Below are 24,143 nucleotides of genomic sequence, written 5' to 3'. Positions count from 1 at the left end.
TAAATCGTGGCATGTTACTTGATTAGCTTTTTCAAGTTGTATGTTATCACGTTAAGCCTGTATTCATGTGTATGTTTTCCTATATAATACAGTAAAGCCTTGGATTGCGAGTAACTTGGTCTGCGAGTGTTTTGCAAGACGAGCATTTTTTTTAAAATAAATATTAATTTGATAAACAAGCGAGGTCTTGCAACACGAGTAGTACGTGTATACGCTTTGTCTGCCGAGCGTCACGTGATCACAACTAATCTACGAGTACTTTGATATACGAGTGCTTTGGATTACAAACACGTTTCTGGAACGAATTATGGTCGCAATCCAACGTTTTACTGTACCCTCAATGACTTCGTAATCGTTGACATTTGCAGTCTATATTTTCAACTAAACAACGGGTAACATTTTAATTGCTCAGCGCTGTTTTACCACAAGGGGGGTGGAACACGACCGATGGTCACGTGCTGAGTTTGTGAACGGACAGGAGCGACTGGACGAAGCCAACAATGCCTTGGAGTCCGCGTCTCGACTCACCGAGCAGCTGGATCTCAAGGATGCGCGCATCGAGGAGCTGCAGCGGCAAGGTGTGTGGCGAGGGGAGCTGCTGTCATAACCGTATCGCATGCTTTGTAATGTTCAGCTTGGTATGTTCCTGAACAAAGGACCATGGATAGGAAAAACTGCTGTTAGAAGTGATTTTGGTCTGCAGCAGAATTATTTCCATTGTAAATAGTCCAAGAATGTTTCTAGAGGATGCAGTGTTGAATGCAAGGTGCATGTGTTATTGTTGAGGGTACTAGGCTCCTGTGTGCTCAGTCAAACCTGCAGATATAATTGGTTATTGATGAGAATTCTGTTATCATAAGACGTGTACAGGTCAGTATGCTTTATATTTTGGTCTCTGTTCCCTATTTGTATCATTGCTACAAGTATCCTACCAGATCTGGAATGACCACATCAAATCTTATCAAGTTACCTTTGCAGGGAACCAAATCAGATCTCGACTACATCCAATTAACAAGCAGTGTTGTTTACACACTAATCCCTCTTCATCACCATACACCCTAGAATCCCCAGTCACAATTTCATTCCTTTAAGAACACATGTTATTCCTTCGTTTGTTTTTCCTTCAAAAACAAATGTGTGTAAAGAACTTTGCTTGATATTTATCTTAAGAATGAGAAAAAGAAAAAGCATTTTAGTTTCTGGATCTGTTCTTAGTGCTTCATGTCTTTTTTTCAGTGCTATGTTACCCCTAAATGAAGGATGCTAGATAAGTCCAAATAATTATTATTCAGAATTTGAATATTTATTTATACTGGAGAAATCTGATAAGCTGTAAAGCTCTTCCTCACAGATTCCAGTAGAATGTTACAACAAGCAGTCCAAAAATATGATCGTAATGCAAAGTTAATCATAATTATCATGATTTTGGCCTCTCCCCACCACCTCTGCTTCAGATCCACTAACAATTGAATATCAATAACTTAAATGCTATTTTTACCGATTTATTTAAAAAACTTCGATCTTTCACCTCCTGCTCAATACAGTCCCGCACTGTGTACCCATCACAAACACTGTCGATTCCTCCACCTTGTCTGGCATCATTCCTCCAGCACTCGTGATTGCGACTGTCTCTCCCCATGATAAAAAAAAAACAAAATCCATGCTGATCTCCAACACAATTGTAAATATCCAGCCTATCTGGAGCCAATATTTACTTGGGAAATTCCTACAAAATTGTTATTTTTTTCACAAACCTTCACCATTGTCGTCATCGGTTCCTATGAACCAGTCCAGTTTAGTTTCTGCCAAGACATTCCACTGAGACTGCCATCATCAAAATTGAAGCAGTCATCCAAGTTTTCTCAAACCAAGGCAATTTTTACAAAAACAATCGATAGACGTTATGAAAACTGTACGGAAGAAGGAACTGATGCATTGCGTGAAGAAATACGTAAAATACAAAGCAGACCAGAAGTCTGGCTGGGAGATACGCTGTCCCTAAGGTTATTTATGGCTACGTTAGGAATCTTTAAAAACTTATATTTTGGTGGTGGGATGAACCCCCAAAAAGATTTGGGTTTGACTCGACGGGGATCATTTTTTAAAGCCATAAATACTTAATAAATATTAGCTTATCACAATCGGCAATGTTCTACATTTTGTATTTGGTCTTGACATGGCAGCAGAGCCGTATATTTGACACCAAAAGTATCGAGTCGGCAAGTTTGTAAGCAAACTAAAAATGTATTTAATCCACTAACAAATAGCACAGTAATGTTTACATCAGTGTTGCATTATTTAAGAGTGCACTACTAAGTCAAGGTCGGTGGGTAAACCTGGAACAAATTACTAAAAACTACTTTTTTTTTACAGGGAAAAATGAATGCACCACCATTCCATTATTGAGGTGTTGAGATTAAGGGAGATTATATCCTGGTATAAAGGAACAGTCGTTTTGATCTCATTTGTAACATGTTCTGGTTGATTTCTAGTGTCCTTTATATTGGGAAATATGTATTTACAGGGGTAGAGCGGTGGCAGAGTAGTTAGTGCACGACACTATGAACACCGCTTTTCTGAATTCTATTTCTGCCCAAGACATCGGTAGAGTGTGATGTCTGCACCAGCTTTGGGGCGCCCCCTTTACCAACCCGCACCTCCCAGCATGGTGAAGTGTGGTTAAAATAAAATAATAAAACACCATTCCCGACATGTCATGTGGATGCCTTCATCCAGCAGTGAATTTACAATGGGCTATAACACTCAATTTTTTGCATATGCAATATTTTAAAAGACATGTGAATGTGCAGAAGCTTAGTGGCCAAGGCAAATAGGTGATAAATACTGCGGGTTGTAAAATCTCTGCAGGCAACTGTGGAAAGGTGACCTTGTCACACATTGGCCTGAAGGGATTATACAAACTGTAGCAGACGCATCACTATCACATAATGTCTTCTTACTGAACAGCAAAAAATTGCTTACATCATTAACCAATTTCAAAATGACAACTGGAAAAAAATAACCTTAAAGACCTGAAACTATAAGTCTAAGTGGTTCAAGATCCTTTAACAAATACTTTTCATGCCACAAGACACCAAATGTTTTTTTTACATAAGTGCCACTCCATGAAATATTTAGGAGGATTTTCTTTTAAGTAATGTGCAAGTTACTATATCGTGAATCCAGTGGAGATGTGGTGGAAGGTACAATATGGTTGTATAAACTAAAGTAAAACACATTTGAACTATTTTATATCCATTGTGAATGATAAGGATATGGAATACATTCACCAGTGTGGGCATTTTCTGGAGCAGAGGCCACAAGGAAGGGGAGAGAATACGAGATTTGAAAGGGGAAAACGGGCACAGGCAAGTCTGTAGGATTTTGAAGACAGTGAGGGTAATTTAGTTGATCTGGGACTGCATTTTAAATGAATATAAGTATTTATGGATTGAGGTGATAACAAAGCTAGAAAATTGTAAAAATTTGACAGTATAATCGAGCATTCTATTTTAAGAGTGACTAGTGAGCAGTAACGTGTGAGGGGCAAGTCCGAAGACGAGGGAAGGGGGGGAAGTGATGGATCGCAGTGGGTACGCCTTTTACGATGCTTCTCTTGAATCATGAAAGCACAAGTTGTTTCGTTTTTTCAGTGCATCCAAAACCATCAATTATTTACTCTCGCAAATGTTATCTAGACGAATGTGTGCTTGTTAAGAAGACGAGGAAACTAGAGATAACTGAAACGGGCACAGACTCTGTTAATAACCCCAGTGTAGAATCACAAGAGAAAACGGACAGCGGAGATGTTCACAGGGATGTGACCTCGAATATAAACTAAATATGTTTGGCATCCGGTTAATTTGTGTCTCACCAGGTTGGGATAAGAACCAACGTCTTTGTGTAAATACGGATATTGTTGTATACAGCAATCCCTCGCCAACTGAAAAAACATGAAACTAACTTAACATACTTTTAATATTGAGGGTAGATGAGGTAGGCACAGTGGCGCTGCTGGCTGGATCAGTGGTGCTGGTCCAGCCAACAGCAGTCATGGTTGCAGGGCACGTAAGACACTTTAGTGCGTTTAGAAACACCACCAGCAACACGTGCGACGTGGTCTATGGCACTGCGAGCATCGCAACAAAACAGACGGGACAGCTGATAATTTATGCAGCGCTACGGGTGGCGCTGTGGCATGGAGCAGAACCGCGGCCCCGCGAGATTTGTAAATGCTTGTTACGGACCCGTTCCTACCTGTTTATTTCCAGGCCACGTTAGGTAAATTGGTATATAGATATTAAACCGTGTATACGTGAATTATTTCGTGATACTTCATTGGCAGTAGTACACAGGCACAAATAACAAAAACACAACACGTTTGTCAATAATACTGCCTTACAAAGATTATGTGCTGTAATTAATGGGCCATTGCCCGACACGTCGCCTATTATGTGTTTTAAAACGGTGTCATTGATGAACGTCAAAATTAGAATCGTTATTTATTCTGAAGAAATCCGATGAGCCATGAAGCTCTTTTTCACAGATGTCCAGTAAGGTGTTGAGTTTATTGTTGTATATAGTTATTGTAGCAATCCTATATTACTGGTAGGAACCTCCTGGTTACACCAGCCCACAGGGGATTATGGTGTCCGTCCGTCGTGTATCCAAAAATGGGAGGGGTGGGGAGGGGCTGGGTGGGGAGGGTGGGGAGGGGCTAGGTGGGGAGGGTGGGGAGGGGGAGGGTGGGGCTGGGTGGGGGGTGGGAGGGGTGGGGCTGGGTGGGGAGGGACTGGTCACCCCGTGGTGCCCTTATAAAACTCAACGTTTAACCTACTCACGCCGGCTTGTGCCCGCCCTCACAGTCGGCCATATCTGCGGAATACACCACGCCGCCGTTGACCCTGGCCATTGACCGAGCAACCCAACGTTCCTACCAGCTCCCTCCGCAGGAATGTGTTCCAAACAGCCATTTGAATAGATATAACGAGCAACTAAATATATCGTTAAACGTAAATTGAAAGTCTTGCTGATTTTCTTTACTTTTTTATGCTAACTAATAAGAGTAACGAATTGCTGTGTCGGGTGGTGGCGGGTTTAACAACATATTTAGGCGATCTAACCTCAAAAACCTCTTGTGTCTAATATTGGTCGTGAAAGCCTACGTGTTAAACTAACAAGAGAATGCCTGCAAACAGTGTAAAGGCTGGCGAAGGCTCTGCTGTGATCTCGGCCCAATCTCAGCTGGCAACTTGTGGGCGCTGTGTTGGGAGTTGCCCACGGGAGTCGCTGGGATTAGGCTGCGAGCGGCACTTTGTGCAAATCGGCTTGGGGTGGTTTTCGTCACTTATGAGTTTTGGCTTATCAGTCTTTAATAGAATTATGGGCATGTGTATTTAGTATATGCTGTACACTGGTGGTGTAGTCAAAGACATCGATATTCGTTATAACACTGGTTTGTTATGGAGAATATGCCCATTTATTACACGCTTTCATTTAACTCACTCTGTCTGTTGTTGTTTTCGTTGTTGTATCCTCAAATCTTGTAACTCAATTACAACCGGTAGTATCGACTGCAAACTTGGTATACTTATGTCATACTGATGACAATACTATATTCTATCATAAAAAACACATTTTAAAACATTATTTTTTATATGTTATGTTTCGGCTTGGATCTAATTGTCCACGGTCAACTGACGTTGGCTGTAATTGGCCACGGTCCCTTACGTTATGGCAAGCTTCGGGGCCACTTCCTGGAGTCGTGGAGTTCTTCCATTACAAGTACATTTCATAAAGTGTGTTTAATTTTTTTTATATTACTTCTTTTTCACCTGCTTATGTGGGCATGTACTGAAATAAATGTTTTATCCATGTGTATCTTACATCCATGGGTGCCACAAAATGGTGGTGAATCATAGATATCTGAAGCTCCCAAACCTACTGGGCTGCAAGGTTTCCAGAAGATGCCAGTACAGCAAATATATGATTTAATATATCTGTGCTGAGCGTTTGTTGATGTTCAGACGTACATGAATGATCTCCCCGGTTCTCAGGTTTCCTCCAAAAATGCCAAACATTCATTTATGGCATTGGCCAAACATCCCTAGTGCAGAATTCTGAGACTTATTTATGCTTTTGATGAATGAGGATTCTGAGATGGGTGCTTAACTTTTTACCGAGTTGACAGGCGAGGTGTAATGATTTCACTCCTTTTTGGTCATACTTTACGACTCCTTAATGCAATTCGTTCTATTAAAAGTACATTGTTTCCAAGAGCAGGCTATGGTGTGCAAATGTTGTGCCAAAAAGTATTAATTAAAAAGCTATCCACAGGACAAAGATGTGATAATGTCACATTGTTAGTTTGAAGTCACGTGTAAACCTTTGCAAAACCGATTGGGGTTCTATAGGAATTTACTCCTTTTTATGAATGAACACACTAAAAATGCACAAATAATATAACATACTTACAGTTGAACACGTAGGCTTGTAAATGTTGTGGTTTCACGCTTCAATACACCGGTCAACGCGAAACTTTTTTTTACTGATTGGCCGTGTCGGGTGGTGGAGGGTTACGACAAATTTATAAATAACGCGATCTAACCCAAAAATGTTGATTATGAACATACTTACAGTGTGTACATACAAGTATTCTAATATTTGTTTTTTAAATATTGCAGTATTTTAATTAGTTTTCATGATCTGTGTGTGTGTGTGCATGTAGGGTATTTTGATTGGTTATGAACACATTGTTCGGTGGCATTCAGGGCTGTAGTCAAGAAGCTCTAGTGGTACTGTAGAACTTTAGATCGGAGGTATGTTTTGATGTTGTGGATACTGCATCAGGAACTGATTGGATGGTGATGGATTGCCATCAGTTCTTAATGCATTGTCTTCAGCATCTAAACCAACAGCGTCAGCCAATGAAGTTGCTGCGTTTTTAACATTCGGCTTGACCATTATTGTTGCAGATACAAAACTCTAAACAAATGGTGTGTTACAAAACAGGATGTTTCAGTTTCAGAGTTGTATCATGTTGCAGATGTCCATTGCTAATGGATATTGAATCATTTTACCTCTTCAGGCTGTGAAATGAGTGCGAGTATCATGCGCAAATGTGATCTAATGAAAACATGACCTCAGGTTATGGTGTGTCTGTGGTGGCATTGACAGTATTCAGCAATGTAACGGGTGTCTTGTGTGTCGTGCTTGCAGTGCTGCTGCAGCAGGAAATGCTGGAAGAAGTTCAAACGAAGATGATGAATCTCCTTAACAGCAGCGAGGGAAAAGTGGACAAGTGAGGGCAAGCGCCTGGGACCATTTTCTCGTGTTTTTATTGCAGTATCAATTTCAGTATCACTTTAAGCAGTCTTTCATTTACCAAGTTTATTTTATTGAAGTCCCAACATGAAACAATGACATACAGATTACAGAAGAGAAATGATGACATCAGTATATTTTGTATTTGTTGTTGAATTTTATTCGCAAAATGTTAAACCACGTTTGTCTCGTCAGTGAACCTCAAATCGACATTGCTCTCGTGTCAACTACACGAGTGTCTGTTGTTTCTCTGCAGGGTCTTGTTAAGGAATATTCTCGTTGGATATTTTTCTACACCAAAAAATAAGCGTGTCGAAGTGCTTAAGTTGATGGGTGTCGTTCTTGGCGTTAAACGAGAAGATATGGACAAAGTAAGGAAAACTGCATGCTTTTACCCAGTTGCATGGATACCAACATTGCGTTTGGGGTTATGGAACGAAGCTATTTGTTTAATTGGCCTTTGTGGTAAAATGTACACGTAGTTGAACATTGATTATAATTATCTGACGCACGATTTTCCGGCATCCAGCATTATCTGGCGGTCCCGGGCTGATCCGGCAAAACCGGCAAAACCGCTGCAAAGGTTGTACACCAGTCTGGCGATCGGCACCATGTATGACAAAAAAAGTAGCTTTGCTTGATTTCAGTGTTTAATATAATATATACAGTGCATTATACACTACATACAACTTCAAAAATGAAAATACTGCACCCCATTCAGAGGCTTCGAGATTTGAGTGATAAGTACGGTACAGTAAATACAGTAACTCTTTAAAGTAGGATATTTAGTTTTGTCTATTTGTATGTTTACTTAATGCCGATTTCATATAGTAAACAAACAAATAAAAAAAAACACAAAAAACATATACACAACACCTAAAAACATGTAATACAATGTGCAAAAATATGTTATTTTAAATTATGATTGATTATTCAGCATTTTTTAAAATCCGGCACCCCCAAGGCACCGGATAATCGATAATCTACTGTATGTCATTTAATATAAGATGATATGCGGTTTGTATTTGACAACAAAAGGCATTATTTCAAAGTGCAAAAGCAGTTGGCATACCTAGGTAAATCAAAGTCGGTCTTCTGGATACCCGTTGCCAAGTCTTTATTTCACTGCATGCCAGGTATGCTGCTGTTGTTGCTGCTTGCTGTTGTGCTGTTCAGTTACATTATTTCTCCAGATGGCCTTACAAACGTTGATGTTTTTAAATATGAAACTTGTCATAAATAAATGACTGGCATATGTGTTATGATACTAATGATCTTTTGCAAGTGTATATTGAACTTACATTTGCGTGTTGTCTGACACCATGGCTTATTTCATTACCTTCAGCTCGTCAGTGATGAGCAAGTAACTGTCACAAAGTGGGTCTCAAGTTGGCTGGGAGGAGGGAGCAGCCACAACCATCCAGCAGCCTCGCACAAATCCCACAACTTGGAAATGAACAGCGTATGTTAAACTTGAAATAACACATTTGTGAAGCACTTAACTTCAATGTAATGGCATAAGTAGTTTTTTCCCTTCGTGGTACATTTCACATATATTTTACAAACGTTACCATCTCGATCTTGTTTTACCATTGTGACCTCGTCTGTAAGTGATCGAGAGCCCCTGTTTAGTCTTTTTCAGAGATGTTTCTAAAGTTTCTGGAGACGGAGTCCTTGCCTTCTCCTCCTCCACCAAAGATGCCACTGGCAGGGCTTCAGACGTATGAAAACGACAAAGCTTCACGTATTCCAGGTGCGCAGAGAACACTGCATACACTATGGGAAGAATCTGCTATTTGTATGTACAGGTAGTCTCCAACCTATGATGGAGATGCGTTACGACGACCCCATCGTAAGTCGAAAAATCGTAAGTCGAAAATGGCCTAGCCTACCCAGGAGTCTTAAAGAATGGTGATAATTTAGCAAAACAGAGCAATTTACAGTACCGTACTGTATAAACTATGTGTACAGTACATCTCGGCAGCGTCTCATCGTACAGTATCGTACTTCGTACGCTGCTGCGTTTGCCACGCGAAATGTAAAATATTTTATAATTTTGTCATATCGCCATCGTTAGATCGAAATATCGCAAGTCGGACCATCGTAAGTCGGGGACTACCTGTATGTTGAACTTTTTTGCACCGTACGTAGCCAGCCGTCCGATTTGCAGCACGCAGAAAATCTTCTGCAGCAGGAAATGCATGGATCACGAACTGCAGTACTGTAAAATATCCTGCCAAAATAAAAATGCAGGTCCTGCCTTGGTGTGAGGTTCCCAATGACGTACAGTCCTCATCTGCAGAAATGTGAAGGTGTTCCAGCCCTCACCAATGATGAGCCCAGGGGCAGCCCAATGCTATCATAAACCTTATCCAGTCTAGTTTAAATATTCAGCGAACATGGCATGCATATTTGGTACTTGAACAGTGTCATGGGAGAGCTTTGTGATGGCAATCCACCAAAATAGACCTATTTTTTCAGGAACCCCTCAAATACAAACTTGTGGAACTTTAGCACACCCTTGATGCATGCGTCCTTGTCCTACATTACCGTCTTTTTGCCTCAACTGTCTTGCCACGTTCCTCTCCTCTGTCATTGCGACTGCGACTGTTAGTCACTGACAATGCAGTGACTCACAATATCCCCGAGACATTGCGCAGTACCATCATGTTCACGTCGTATGTGGATTTTATACTAGTTTTAAAGTAACCTACCAATGTCCTCTTATTTTACTATGAAACGGTATGACAGTTTTGTCACAGTGAATCTATTTTCAAATAAAAGCTAACATGTTGATTGAATTTCGATGTAAAGCTTTCGTGACTGCAGGGATTCATATTCTTGGTTCTTTCGGTAAAGTCACGTAGAAGGGAAATAATTAAATGCTAAAAATTTAACAATAAAATTCTCACGAAGTTTCGATTGCAACACAAGCAATCATCTTAGCAATTCACACCTGATGATGATTGCTTGTGTTGCAATCGAAACGTCGTGAGAATTGTATTATGTTTTATTATTTTATTATTTCCCTTCTTACGTGACTTTACCGAAAGAAGCAAGAATATGTTGACTGAATTTAAACATTCCACCAGTCCACCATATGTGAGTGCATTGTTTCCTCAATATCGCAACGAGGGATATGTTTGTTCTCCTGCTTAATTCAGATACTTATTCTGTCTTTTAGGTCCAGGTCTGGCACGGAGACCAGAAATTATGAACCCAATCATGGTCGCCCGTTCCTCGGCCGTGCCACTTGCTGGGGCATCTCAAGCTGGGCTGCATCCATTGTCCAGCCACCTGCTCATGAAGCCCATCTCTGATACATTGCCAACTTTCACACCACTGCCAGTTTCTACTGATGCCAGTTCAGAAGTTCTCTTCAAGGATTTACTTAAATGATTTTTTGTAAAACATATTTGCTTTATATTTCAAGTAGATTGTTGTATTTCAGTAAGCCTTTCAAAGGATAAAGAAAAAGCACTATCATCATCCATTAATAAAATTGGCCTAAATACAAATTCAGCTTTTTGTACCTGAGAAGAACCAACTACACTGTTCTGTAACTGCTAAATTGTTTGCAACGGAAAAGCAATCTAGGTCCATAAATCCTAAGCGATGCACCTGTGTGTACGGTCAGATGTTTGTGCAATCTAAAGTATGAGATATTCCTCCAGTAATTCATGAAAGTCAAACCCAGATATGTTTTCAAAACAGATTGTTGACAATCCTCACTATTTTGTGTGGGCTACTCTTTCATTTAAAAGATTGTCCAAGTACACTATGCAAATACTCTTTTAATCTTTGTTGTGTATAGCTTCTCTAATCCTTCGGGTGACTAAAACTGCTAAATGTATTTAGCAGTGTTTGTATATATGTAGTTCTTTCTTAACATCATGTTCACGGAATTGCTAAGATGCAACTGCACTCTAGATCTCAATAATTTTTTTGCTTGTTTTACCGGCAATACATTTACTTTAAAAAAGCTAAACATAGTAAAGGTGCACCTTTATAAACAGTTCATTTTCACGAGTTTGCAGCCAGATTGTACACAATATATGGAACATGTTGATTTATGTATTGGCTACTGCATATGGGTTTCCTTTCGTGGTGTATAAAACTTGGCAATGTAGTGAAACCCATCTGTACATACCTATTTAAAAATTGAAAGATAAAGCATTGGGATTTTTACTGGTCCATGTAAGGCATGGTTTTGTAAAAACAATTGGGGCAACATGTCTAAGTTAACATTTAAAATTAAAATGTGTGGCTGAATTAACGCTGAATGTGATACTTTGGCTTTATAGTGCTCCGGTTTACCTGGCTTGTTTACAATGTGTGAAGCAATGATTTTAGCAGGACTTGGCCTTCTGGAGCCTATTAGAGCTCTTAGTACAGTACTAAAATCATGGAATCCATCAGAGTTTTTTTTGGGTGAGATCGCGTAAATATAAATGTCGTTAAACCCGCCGCCACCCGACAACCAATTAGTCAGGTTTGCCACGTGAACAAAACATGCCAATTCGTTGCTAGTTCAGCACACCGCTTGTGTGTTGGAGAGTAGACCCACAACATTTACAACTCGAGCACGACGTTTTGCTGGTAATTACAACCAGCATCATCAGGCGAGCAGCCAGAGTTGTGGAGAAATCCTGTTTTGGTCACGAAAGGCTTCGTGTTAAACTGATAATCATTGAAGTCCGGGATAACAATGTGGATATGTTAACGGTTTAGGATTCGGGGTTATTGGTTACAGTTTTGGGGTCAACGTTAGGGTTAATCTTTATTAAGATGAGTATTTAGGCTTGGGGGGGGTGGATCTGGTGGAGAGGAGTGATGGTATGGGACTGTAACATCTCCACGCTGACCTTCGGGGCCCAGTTCTCTTGGCGCCACCAAGCCAATCAACTTGTGGCATTCGCCACCTTATCTCGGCTGTAGCAGATTTTTCTGCGTGCAGTGGTGTCTGCCATATACAGTTAAAGTGTTCATTTGGTATTTAACAAAAAAAAACACGACACTTGCCATAACTTCAGTAGTGTCATGCTCATGCTGGTAAAATAAATGAAACAGTGGTCCCTGTCCCTTTGCAAAACGCCCAGCATTCTTTGTTTCATCTTTTCAGTATAGATGCATCGATATGTGATAAGGTAGCATTTCTGTGTGAATAACTATTTGATAAAAAAAACCGAGGAAATACGGAACACCGGTGATCCAAAAAAATTGTGCTCAAAATTCACAACAAATCAAAACTCGTCGCTAATTTGCACTTAAAACATTGCGTCTCACTCAGTTTCCCCAACTCCAGCATCGGTGGCGATATCTGAACTGGTGCTGCACTCACCCGCAGAACCTCCACGTCTATGCGAATGTGTTTAGCTCGTGGCTTCCATGCTGCTGACAGAATACTCTTCTTGGAAAGCGATCCATCATCGGACGTGCGTAGTTCTGATGGACAACTCATTGGGTTTGAAAGTTGATGTATTAAAATAAATTACGTTTAGGCAATGGGCCTTCGTAATAAAAGGGCCATTGCCTGAAACGTTGCCCCCCCCCCCCCTCTTCTAGGGCACTTGTTGATAATTGCGTCAAGTTTTATTTTCGTAGATGTCGATCCTGTGCACCAACACAACTAGTGTCATCCCAGAAGCACAAATTATTCCCACCAAACAACATCGTCATTTGTGGTCCTCCCGCTCCTCCGATGAGCACGGTGAGTGACTACGTACGGCGCGAAAGAAGTTCAGGATACCTACATGTCGTGTGTGATGCCAATGCTTGGCATAGAAATACCAGTCGCAATGACAATGGGAGTTAGCACACTTGTTGGGATGTTTTGCGTGTTTATTTCTAAACGACTGACATAAAGGTAGCGTTTCAAGCAGAAGGCTATGGTGTATGGTATATACAGGAAATATTAAGAGTGCCAAACTCTTCACTTCAATATAAAACTGCATCTAAGTTTGAGACCCCCCCCCCCCCCCCCATCATTGACTAAAACAACCAACGTGTCCATGGCACCCGCTCAGCATGTGCGCCTGGCTGCTGGTACATCTCACGAGAGCGTGGCTGTGCGTTTAGCTTGTCGAGTCCTCTCCTGGGTCGGCATTACACCTAGCAGGAACGCACAAATGAAGAACACGAAGGTTAACACATTCTGGGGTGTCTTGGGGGCGTCCATAAATGACGTCACGCGATTTTGGACGATTTTTGACACAGCGTCACAAAAAGTCAGACCCCTCTCAAATATGACGTCACAAAGCTCTGCCCCCCCCCCCCCCGCCAAAACCATATTTCCATTTTGAAAATGAAACATGCTTCAAATCGCTTTAAACTATTGTCATTGTAGCGCGTATTTAATGTGGCGCTGCACTCTGATGTTGTAGGAGACACATTTATTAAAAAGTCTATTTAATTAAGTAGAACGTGTTGTCTATATTTATTTAAAGTTGCGCATTTTGATGTGACGTCACATTTCTCAAACCCCCCCCCCCCCCTTCATCACAAATGTCTGACCCCCCCCCCCCCAGGTGCGTGACGTCATTTATGGACGGCCCCTTGAGACGTTGCTGCTGACCATACAGTAAAGTACTGTACGCATTATATACCTGGTGTAACACATCAGTTCGGATACATCAGCGGTGATTGCTTTTACAACTACATAATTATAACCTATATTCAACTATATACTTTTTAGTAAAGCAAAGAAGGGGATATTTAATTTTAAAAAATGTATGTAAATAGCCACTTAAAGCTTTCGTGACTGCACGAATTCATATTCGTTGGGTCTTCGGTAAAGCCACGTAGATAGAAAAATAATAATAAAAATATCACGACGTTTTGATCGCAACACAAGCAATCGTCTTCAGGTGAGAGAGAGGGAGAAAGCGGCGATGGTTCTCTTACATTGACATGCTAATCTCTCACAATACAATGGCCACCTCCACAGCCTCAGGGCGCCCTCCAATCTTGCATTTACATGCAAATACCATCTCTGGCCCTGCCTACTTACCCTTGGGCGACACACAATACGATGGGCACCTCCACAGCTTTGGTAGCGCCCTACAGGCGAATCTCTCACACTACAAAGACTCTGTGGTTGGACCATCTCTAGCTCCACCCACCCACCTTGATGCACCCTTCTCAGGCCGATATAAGACCTTGTTGTCTCAGCAGCCTTCTCTCTCACCTGACGACGATTGCTTGTGTTGCGATCGAAACGTCGTGATATTTTTTTATATTATTTTTCTATCTACGTGGCTTTAACGAAAGACCCATAGAATATTGAAATAACGTTCAGCCTTTGTCGGAATTTGGCCGTAAATCGAAAACCTCGGTGGGATAGGCGAGAGCGGTGGCATGGTGGATCAGCAGCGCACTGCGCTATGTGACTTGCCAACTCGAGCTACTTTCGGCCACGGGTCACATCAGTGGCGAATATCTGAACCGGTCCTGGAACCGGTTCAGAAGAACATCCACGACACAGGGTGTGGAGAGGCCCTTTATCCAACAGCTGATTGATTGCCAAAAAAGCTTAACATTTATGATGATTATTAACAAAACATGGTCAGTGTAATTGTTCTCATCATGCCTGAAGTCACATTTAGGCACGGCCATTCGCACCCCACTGTTAAAAAATAGGAATTGAGGCTTAAATTGTGATTATTTTGCAATGGTTTGAATGACATTTCTAAATTTGTTTATAAAATTTTAATTTTGCTTTGCAGCAGGATTTTCATTTGCTTGGCAGTGGCTGTATATGGGATTTGGTCCTTAAAAATGTATTCATATATAGCGTTGTGGGATGCTATTAGCATGAATGACGCGTAATGAAATGAAAGTATTAATTTGCCAGGAGATTTTTTTTTACATTTTTCAGTGGACCAACCAAACTGGACGTTAGATGTGAGAAAACGTTAGATATGGGAGAACATCTAAATGCTGTCCTATTTTTCTCTCGTTGCTCGTCTTCAACTGCTTTTCCTCTCCATGCCTCGCTCGTGCCATCTGCCTCCTCTCTCGCTCATTGTCTCGAGGAGTGTGGGTGAAGTGAGCATCCGAGGTGGCGGTGCTTCAAACGCACGCGAGAGGTGAGGCGGCTTACGTCGCACACGAAGTTTCTGATCGGTTGGAGTGTGGGGTCATCGTAGAGCAGCCCCGCTGCGACCAGCGGCATGATGGCCGTAAATATCCTGGAAACGGAGGAAAAAAATAAACATCATGTCGACAATGTGGATACTGTAGATCCAAAACGTTTAATAGAGCGATGTCAAAATATCCCCATGCTGATGGTTTTACCTGCAAACGATTCAATTGGGATTATACATAGGAACATCATCCTTTTCCCCCATTACAAAAAACCTTGATGGGACCCTCCTGAAAAAAAGTGTTGAGACTCGGCGAGGCATCGTCCACTGTTGTGGGGGAATGCTTCCCCAAACTGTCATGATCTCTGGCAATTCTTCATACGGGGAGCACTCATTCGTAGGCTGCACAGGAGTCTTTAACAAACACAGTATTGTCTGCTGGGCTTGCATATGGCATGCCTAATTGTATTCTGCCCAGGAAAGATATTTTACTTGTTGACACCACCTGGGTTGCCAACATTTAGATATGTTATTTTGATCAGATTAACAACCGTGGGTGATATAAGAATGTTAAAACAGTTGGATAGGTCTTAAAAGTCAATTTACAACTGCTTTTTGTGTTTAGTTTGTTGTCCTTCCCCCGCACCTCTGATTAACACAGCTGGCTACATACGGTGCGAAAGAAGTTGAACATCCACGTGTTTTTACCATCGTGCGTACGGCAGAGGCAAAGCTCCGTGTGTGCTGCTACAGCGTGCACGTACAGGCGTTTGATGCGAGGCTCCGATTGCTGATGCGTCTGAAAAAGCGAGGAGGACACGTCCTGAGTCACCGCGGGCGCTTTCTCAGCGGGCAACGAATTGGCGAGATCGACGTCTTCCTCGCCCTCGTCACTGCGGGGACGGGACGGGACGACGCAGCGACATTGACGTGGTGTCGTCAGCGCTGCCCTTGCAGCAGGCGCACGGGAAATGTTTTGAAGTTTGCGGAGCGACGAGCATTGGGGGCCCACGCGGCTCCGTAGCGCCAGGGAAGGCTGGTCCCGGCTGAGCCCTCACTACCAAGGGCTCAGCCCACTTCCTGAATTCTCACAGTACAAATTAAGGGATGGGCATCGCAGCCATTCCTCATATACATAGTAGGTGAGAGTTAGAGAAGATTGTTGGGTATACAGAAACAAACAAAAACCAGATAATATATTTCCAAATTCTGTTCAGCATTTACCATTTGTGTAGTTTAACATTGTGCCGTGCCCCGCTGAGATTTTTGTAAACACGGTCATGTTACAGGGTTAAACCAAATGTCGAGTAGCGATATGGGCCCCGAGAGCATGTGGCTTGACCATTACGAACATAAGCTGGTGGGCATAGCCTGAAATATTAAGAGCAGAGAGACATCTCTGCTTTAGAGACAGCGCCACTGCCGAAACGCCATCTATTACAGTGCATATCCACACTTATTGATGGTAGCTGGTGCAAACAGCGTGCCCGGTGTCTCGACTGGAGCAATACCTCCTGTAGAGCGCCAGCTCCTCCTGCAGGGACAGCAGCTCGGCCTTCAGCTGGTTCCTCTCCTCCAGCACGTGCCGCAGTTCGCGCACCGTGTAGCGAGGACCCTCCCTCTGTGTGGAAGAAGCAGGCAGAGCGTTCGCGCGGATTTCGCCCAGCGGGTTTACTTGATGCCCCTTTGGTTCATGGGCTCAGAGCAAAATGCTGTACCCCTTGGCATCACCTGAGATGGCAAGTCGAGTTGTACAAACGTGTTAGCATTGGCAATTGGAGGGAATGATGCAATAAACGTGCTTACTAAGTACATTATCAATACTCCACTTGTATTAACCGTATACTACAGAAATTGGTCAATCTAGATATTTGTCGCCACCCTTGGTACCGAATTCTGCTCTGGCCCATGGACTGCTTGACACATTCATTGTTCACGGTGTTCGCTGCCCACACTCTGCGAGGGTTGCCACTTCTTGAGGCATAAATAACCAGGACCTATCATGGGAAGAAAAATATCTCGCAATATCAGAAGAGGGGACATTATCATTGTCTTGTTTGGTGTATTATTAGGCGACTTAAAAAACCCGGGTCTTTTAATGCCCTCGGGGAGACATCCATACAGTATCCCAGAACAACAACCTCGAAAAGAGTCCATTCTGGGAAAACCAGAATAGGTGGCAACCCTCCACTGTTGCATTGATTTAATTTATCTCTCTACTGCGCAGGCATACTGTAATGGCTTAAGCTTGAAAGCTCGTTAAGTCCTTAAATAATTTAACAGTAAACAAAGATTGTGCAAATATTCAGAGACACACATTGCAACGTGTTCGTTTAACAACAAACATTTTCTCCGGAGTTTTGTGGAGGGTTGCTCTTTCTGTGTTCGCTCGCGGAAGACTCCGTGTCAACTTTCGGTTGTTGATTCGGTTCCATTGGAGGATTTCGGTCACTATTCTGTGGTGCCTTGAGCGCTGCTTGGGTAGCAGGAGCAGTGACTTTCTGGGGAGTCTCCACACTCGTTTGTTTTTGCTGCAGCCCAGTTTTCTCCTCCGATCGCAGAACTGAAGAATCCGGGAATGATTTCTTCCTCGCTTCCAGCTCGGCGGCAGGCGGCGCCTGGCAAGACTTTTGCCGTCTCAGCTCGCTGTTCATGCACACCAGCCGGCTCACCTGCAACTGCAACTGCAACACACACAACGCACATACCACTGAATGGTGAACACAATGCAGGAGTTCTCCAGAGGAGGTGTGAGGTGTGAGCAAGACATTGCAGGGCTGTACCTTTGTCTTTTATCGAATACTGATCCATTCCTATGATTATCTCTATCGTGCGTTAACAATGTGTTCCCTGGAATTAAATCTAATTCCTCACGGGACTGTGCAATTTTTTGAATAGTGGAATTACCAAAGTGTGTCATCTCGTCGTGATCCTTTGGAATCTCCACAGGAAACACATTATATTTCGATGAAGATTCAGGAATGACCATTGAAATGAATGGAGATACCACAGATGATTAATAGGATATCAACATTTTAAGAGATCCTGCATCCTGTTAGGAATGACCATAGACGGCACGCTAACGTCTGTTAAAATCGCGTTCAATTGACTTGAGATTTAATCATGGGAATTGGCCACAGAAGAATCGTAATTCCTGGTGGAATTACCTGCAGCGGAATGGTGGAATTTGAATGATTCCTGTAGGAATCGCCAGCGTTATCCCCCGACATCGTCGCCAAAGCGGGACTCACGGCCTTAGTTTCACGCTGGCTCAGGGCCATCTCTCGTTCCGTTTCCCGCAACTCTTGCTCCTTCTGCTTCAGATCTTGTTCCCTCTCCCTGAGCTCACGCTCCCGTTCCTTCAGTTTCCTTTCGGCCGCGTCTCTTTCATTCTGGAGCCGGATCATGTCCTCCAAGTCCCACGTGTCTGCTGGAAGAAGCGGCCAATGCACGCACGCTCAGCCACCGCAAAGGGCAACACTTTATTTTGCAGGCGTGCCTTTTGATGATCCACAACACAGTCCGTCGCATATCCGCCACTGACGAATTCACCGTCCACACCAAAGTGCAGTGTTTTTGCTTTCGTGTAACTGTCATCTCATAGACGTTCGCATATCTGGACACCTTCACGTATCCGCCCCATGCCTCAGTCCCCAGCGAGTCGGATATGCGACCTTGCACTGAATCCATAATCGAGCAGTTTCTGCACGAATGCAATGTCTACAATGTGTGTCCTGCGTGATCGTGACGCGCGTGCTGACCGTCAGACAGGTCCTCGACCGGCGCCTGTGACAGGACGAGTGCGCGTTCCAGACGACCCCTCTCGCGCTCCGAAGTCGCGAGCTTCTCGCGCAGATCGCATGACTCCTGACGCCACAGCTCCTCGGCCTGCTCCAAGTACTGCAACAGGACAAATACATCCCGGATGCCGGCACACGTTCCATCACTCCCGGACACTGCAGCAGATTTTTGTTTCTTCAAATCGCTGTGGCTTGTATCCTGGCCTCTAAAAATGTTTTTCTAGATTTAAAATCAACATTGACAGTGGCTTTTGTACTTAACGTATAGAAAGGTGCGAAATCAGTAAAGATACGCTGTTGTTGACACGCACACATACACACACCAGTGACGTAGTGGGGATGTTGAATCGGCTCGCACAGTGGTGGTTGATGCACTGCGTTATGAGCCCAGCGATCTGAGTTTGATTCCTGGCCACAGCTAACATCAGTGGGGACTAATATGGGAACTCGTCCTTGGCACCCTATTAGCACGGTTTGCTCCGGACGATGCAAAAGAAGTGCAACATACATAAGGCTTCCAAATAATAGCCCCATGCAGTTAAGGTACATTCACAAATCATGCAAATAAATGGGATTTCGCATCTTTAAAGTACCTCGATAATCTACTCTCAACGGGCGTCACACCGTTAAGGGAAATTAAACGCTCAGGCCCCCACGCATTTAGAGGACAAAACTAAACTGTGAATCTCAATCGACTATCACCTGATTAATAATCTCTACAAGAATGCAAAAATCTCTTCCCAAAACCTTCCTGGTTTTGAAGCACAACAATCTCGATGTTTCTGAATGGCTTTTTTTAATATCACAGACTCACCTTATTCTATCTATTGCATTCACCCACAAACCATTTTCCGGGCATACCCCTTCCACTTTTATGATAAAGATTCAGATTTTTATGAGCGTTGCCATCTCTCGGTTACAAAACACCTAAGATATCATGGCAATATTTATATCTCACGCCTGTAAGAGGGAAGCACTACATGCAAATGCATCCCCTTGAGTGATTTATTATTACGCAACTGACAAAATAAACCAGGACTATTAATGTCCCGGGAAGACTTGCAGATTTCGCAACTAGACTCCCACCACTCTTTGCTCGGCTCTGACTACCGTGGGTGTGAATTGAACAAAGCCGGAGGCTCCGTTAACCGGCTGGCTCTCCGGCTTGCGTAAACTCCTTTCCCCAGTTGGCACGAGGAGTCTGCGTCGCGCAGACGTTTGCTGCCCCTTACGAGCGGCGCGCGCTCGAGGCGGGGTGGAGGGGGCATTGGGTCTCGGCTCAGTTGATGGTGCGCGCAGCGTCTATTTGTGCCTACAGTATATTGTGTCCGTGGTGTGTGTGTTTATGCGCGCGTGTGTTTTCATTTTATATCACTCTGTAACGATGCAGAATAAATAAAATAAAAATCGCATTTCGGATAACTTGACAGGAAAGAGCGACACTTCGTTTCAGCGATAAAAACAAACGTAAAGAACACGCGAAGTCCCAGCCGATCTCGTTCCACCAACTGAAGGCCTCACACCATATCGGTAATGGGGGGGGGGGGGGTGGGGAGTTGACCATACTTCACCAGGACCGGTTCTTATATCACTTGGCACTATAAGTACGACGTTAACGAAGTTAACTTATCTGTCCCACTCATCTCATTCGAGGTACAGGGCCTCTATTCGCCAGATGGACACTGCAGCACCACGGCAGGAGCACACACGGACGGTGAGGAAGCGGGGTTGAAGATCTGCCTGGTGTAGGGAACGGGGTCATGAGTCACATACCTATCAACCCCTTATCAGTGTCCCTACCTTATCACAGACCAATTCAGACCTTATTGGTCACCCTGTGCCCTTATAAATCTCAACGTGCATCCTACAAAGTCCCATCACAAGGAAACACATTTTGTTTGCCCGCATTGAAACGGCTGTACGCCGTTTGGGCCTGAAAACTCAATTCCCCTGTACAAGAATACGAGTAACCCACATGGGTTGACAGAGGGGAGTGTGTCCTTGCCGTCAGCCACTCTGCAGTCAGCTATATGTAGCAGTGGCTCCCATCTGCGGCCCGTGGACTTCTTACGGGGGTGGTTCACAATGCACCAAAAAAACAAAACACCACGATTTTTTACAACCCTTGCATCGATAAACAACGTAATCATTCGCGTCTTTTTCTGGAGAATTTAAGTCACGAAATAAATACGCAGATAATATGCGGTGGCATTTGCAAGACGCACTTTTATTTAGTAAGTGGAGGGGGGACATTATACAGTGGTACCCCGGAGATCGAACTTAATTCGTTCCAGAAGGCCATTCGCACACCGATTTGTTCGAACACCGAATTAATTTTCCCCATAAGGATTAATGTAAATGACATTAATTGGTTCCAGACACAAGACATCTGTCATTATAAAGCATTTTTACACGAAGTTTGCAGTAATTACATGCATAAAATCATACAAAAAAACAAGAAACAATAAATAAATGGAATAAATATATGGAATAAATGAAATAAATGAACATTTAACTTCACTTTACCTGTAGTGGAAGGTGGTGAGGAGGAGGAGGTGGTGGTGTTATTGTTTGGAAAGGGAGTCTCCTTCCATAATAACGTCGGGTAACTGCCCTTCTGGGGTTCTTTCTCTTTTGTGCCTCTTTTCTGCCACTAACTGTGAGTCACTTGAGCTCTTTCTGACTAAACACTTATCTAAAGAGGTTATCACACGGTAAAACCTTTGTCTGGGCAAGCGTCCTGCACGCTGCCCATACGCGTCTCAGCCGTACAGGTTCTTTCAAGTCGCGATTGCCCGTTCGACCTCCGAATTTCGTTCGGTTTCCGGGCCAAATTTTTTTTCGGAAATATCGTTCGAACACCGATTTGTTCGAGTTCTGGTGCGTTCGATCTCCGAGGTTCTACTGTATATACATTATTAAGGTAATCCAATGAGTCTGTACACCTTCTATTTTCTAGTACCTATTAAGCGTTGCGTTAAGCGTAACCTCACCTCCATGCCTCCCCCATACCTGGGTACCCCCCCACCCCCCGCGTGCCCTCCCCCCCCCAACACCCACCTGCAGGTGCTCCCTGTCGCGGAGCGCGCGACGCTCGCGCTCTCCCGCGGCGCGCTCGAGCTCGCGGCGCAGCGCGTGCGCCTCGCGGCTCGCGCTGCGCGCGTGCGCCACGTGCGCCTCCAGCGCCTCGAGCGCGCGCACCACGCGCCACGCCAGCGGGGCCGCCACCTGCGCGCAGTCGCCGGGGCCGCCGCAGCCGCCGCCGCCGCCGTTGCTGGCGCCGCAGTCCCCCGGCGTCTCGTAGCCGCGGCTGGAGACCAGCAGCTTCAGGGCCTCCCCGAGCGACGTGGCCATGTCCCACACGTCGGCGGCGCTCAGCTCCAGAGGGGGCTTGTCGAAGGGGCTGCTTCCCTCGGGCGGCGAGGACCACGCGCGCGGCGCCGCGGCGCCGTCGACCGCTGCCGCCTCCATGAACACGGACGGGGCCGTTCGTCCGTGCGTGTGTGTGGGTCAAAGTGACCGGCAGTTGTGACCCTGCTGAAAGTTCACCCTCTGGGAGGGTGGAGGGGACGCTCACGGTCTCAAGCGGACGCTGCGCTGCTGAGCTGCGCTGTTTTCTCCGAGCTGGCTGGAGAGGCGAGTGGCCGTGGCTGGCGGTGTTAATGAATCGGTGGTTGGTGCCCGGTCTGAGTTGACGGCGGTGACCGCGCGCATTCCTGATGCGGCGCACGGGGTGGCCGGGTAACCGGGCGCGTCTATTTATACCCTGCACGCAGCAGCTCCCCCGCCAAAAAGACCAGTACAGTGTCCATACCGTCCGTCTCAAAGCCCTCTTGCCATGTCCTGGAGGCAAACGCCTCTTTCAGATGAAAATGTGAGACGTAGGCATTCACGACCAATTTTATAATTCTATAATTGGTTTGTTCTGGGTTAGATTGTGTCGGTGTACTGGAATAAATTGTTTAACTATAACCCTCAACCACCCGACAGAGCCAATTAAATCAAGTTGTCACATGGGCAAATGTATCAATTGATTTGGGTCATCAGCAAAACTGGAATATTGAAAAGCAACATTTTGCTTATTTTTATATAAATACATTTTTTTACCGAAAATAAACTACAATACTTGAACTATAAACTAAAACTCTTTATTATTTTACCAGGTAAGACCCACTGAGCTATAGATCTCTTTTTCAGAAGTGACCTGGCCACCAATGATAGCTCAACGAAGTGGCTTATCAGGTGGAATTATATAGCAGCCAACGAATCTAAACGCGTGATGTTGATACTAAATGTGGAGGGGAAAACCAGAGGACCTGGAGACAAATCCACGCCACCAAATATATAGCAGGCGTCAAGGGTCGGGATCGAAACCACGACCAGGCGAGGTAGTTAACATCTCACCACCGTGGTGCCCCATGACTCATCTGCAGATTTTGTATTATTTAAAAGACTCGAGTTGGCATGATTAATATATGAAGCCAATTTATCAAAGAACCATTGTCATCTACTACTTTGTAGCTGATTACCCGTCCCCCATTTATAAAGAGCACCCCCCCCCTATCCGCCGTCCCGCCTCCCGAAGGCAGGAAACCCCCTGCAAGCCACTCCCACCGCCACACGGCTGATTATTAGACCAATACCACGCTCCGTCCATCACCTTCCGTCCAGCGGCACACGTGGGAACATACAGTTTTTTCCCCAACTTTTTCGTGGTATCTGATTAGTCGAGTCATCCTACCCACAATCGATAGGGGAAAAACAATCGGATCGCCCAGTTCAAAAAGACCCTTAGCTTTTCGAAACAGGTCTATTGTCCACGAGGGGACCATAATAGTCGGTTACAAAACAGATGTGATACCAGTGTTACATGAGACGAGCTATGTCACTCATGGAGTGTTATGCAACTGGCTACTGGCATTCAGGTCGCCCTGTC

The 24,143-nt window shown here is 44.1% G+C and overlaps 2 protein-coding genes across 3 annotated transcripts in view; one reads left to right on the top strand and one right to left on the bottom strand.

Moving 5' to 3' along the window:
* Positions 1 to 11,599, top strand: part of LOC133346994 (thyroid receptor-interacting protein 11-like) — a 28,285-nt gene extending 16,686 nt beyond the window's left edge. Inside the window, 6 exon segments of the mRNA XM_061558862.1 lie at positions 479 to 578; positions 7,219 to 7,300; positions 7,580 to 7,694; positions 8,669 to 8,785; positions 8,956 to 9,076; positions 10,508 to 11,599. Of these exon segments, the coding sequence (XP_061414846.1) occupies positions 479 to 578; positions 7,219 to 7,300; positions 7,580 to 7,694; positions 8,669 to 8,785; positions 8,956 to 9,076; positions 10,508 to 10,722 (750 nt within the window). The 3' untranslated portion in view covers positions 10,723 to 11,599.
* Positions 11,600 to 13,299: 1,700 nt separating this feature from the next.
* On the bottom strand, positions 13,300 to 22,920 carry LOC133346995 (RILP-like protein 1). Of its 2 annotated transcripts, none has more exons than XM_061558863.1 (8): positions 22,268 to 22,920; positions 19,169 to 19,307; positions 18,659 to 18,837; positions 17,753 to 18,091; positions 16,919 to 17,028; positions 16,172 to 16,300; positions 15,425 to 15,512; positions 13,300 to 13,434 (listed from the first exon to the last, which is right to left on the bottom strand). In XM_061558863.1, the coding sequence occupies exons 1-8, from the start codon at positions 22,676 to 22,678 to the stop codon at positions 13,429 to 13,431; spliced, it is 1,401 nt and encodes a 466-aa protein (XP_061414847.1). In that variant the 5' UTR covers positions 22,679 to 22,920; the 3' UTR covers positions 13,300 to 13,428. The 2 variants fall into 2 exon arrangements, with proteins under 2 accessions (XP_061414847.1, XP_061414849.1); XM_061558865.1 differs by having other exon boundaries at positions 18,659 to 18,834.
* Positions 22,921 to 24,143: the final 1,223 nt, after the last annotated feature.

Source organism: Lethenteron reissneri, chromosome 25 (genome assembly GCF_015708825.2).
Source record: "Lethenteron reissneri isolate LAM-NWPU_2019-01 chromosome 25, ASM1570882v1, whole genome shotgun sequence".
Taxonomy (NCBI): domain Eukaryota; kingdom Metazoa; phylum Chordata; class Hyperoartia; order Petromyzontiformes; family Petromyzontidae; genus Lethenteron; species Lethenteron reissneri.
The sequence above is the reverse complement of the archived record's forward strand: the minus strand, read 5'-3'. Positions and strand labels throughout refer to the sequence as shown.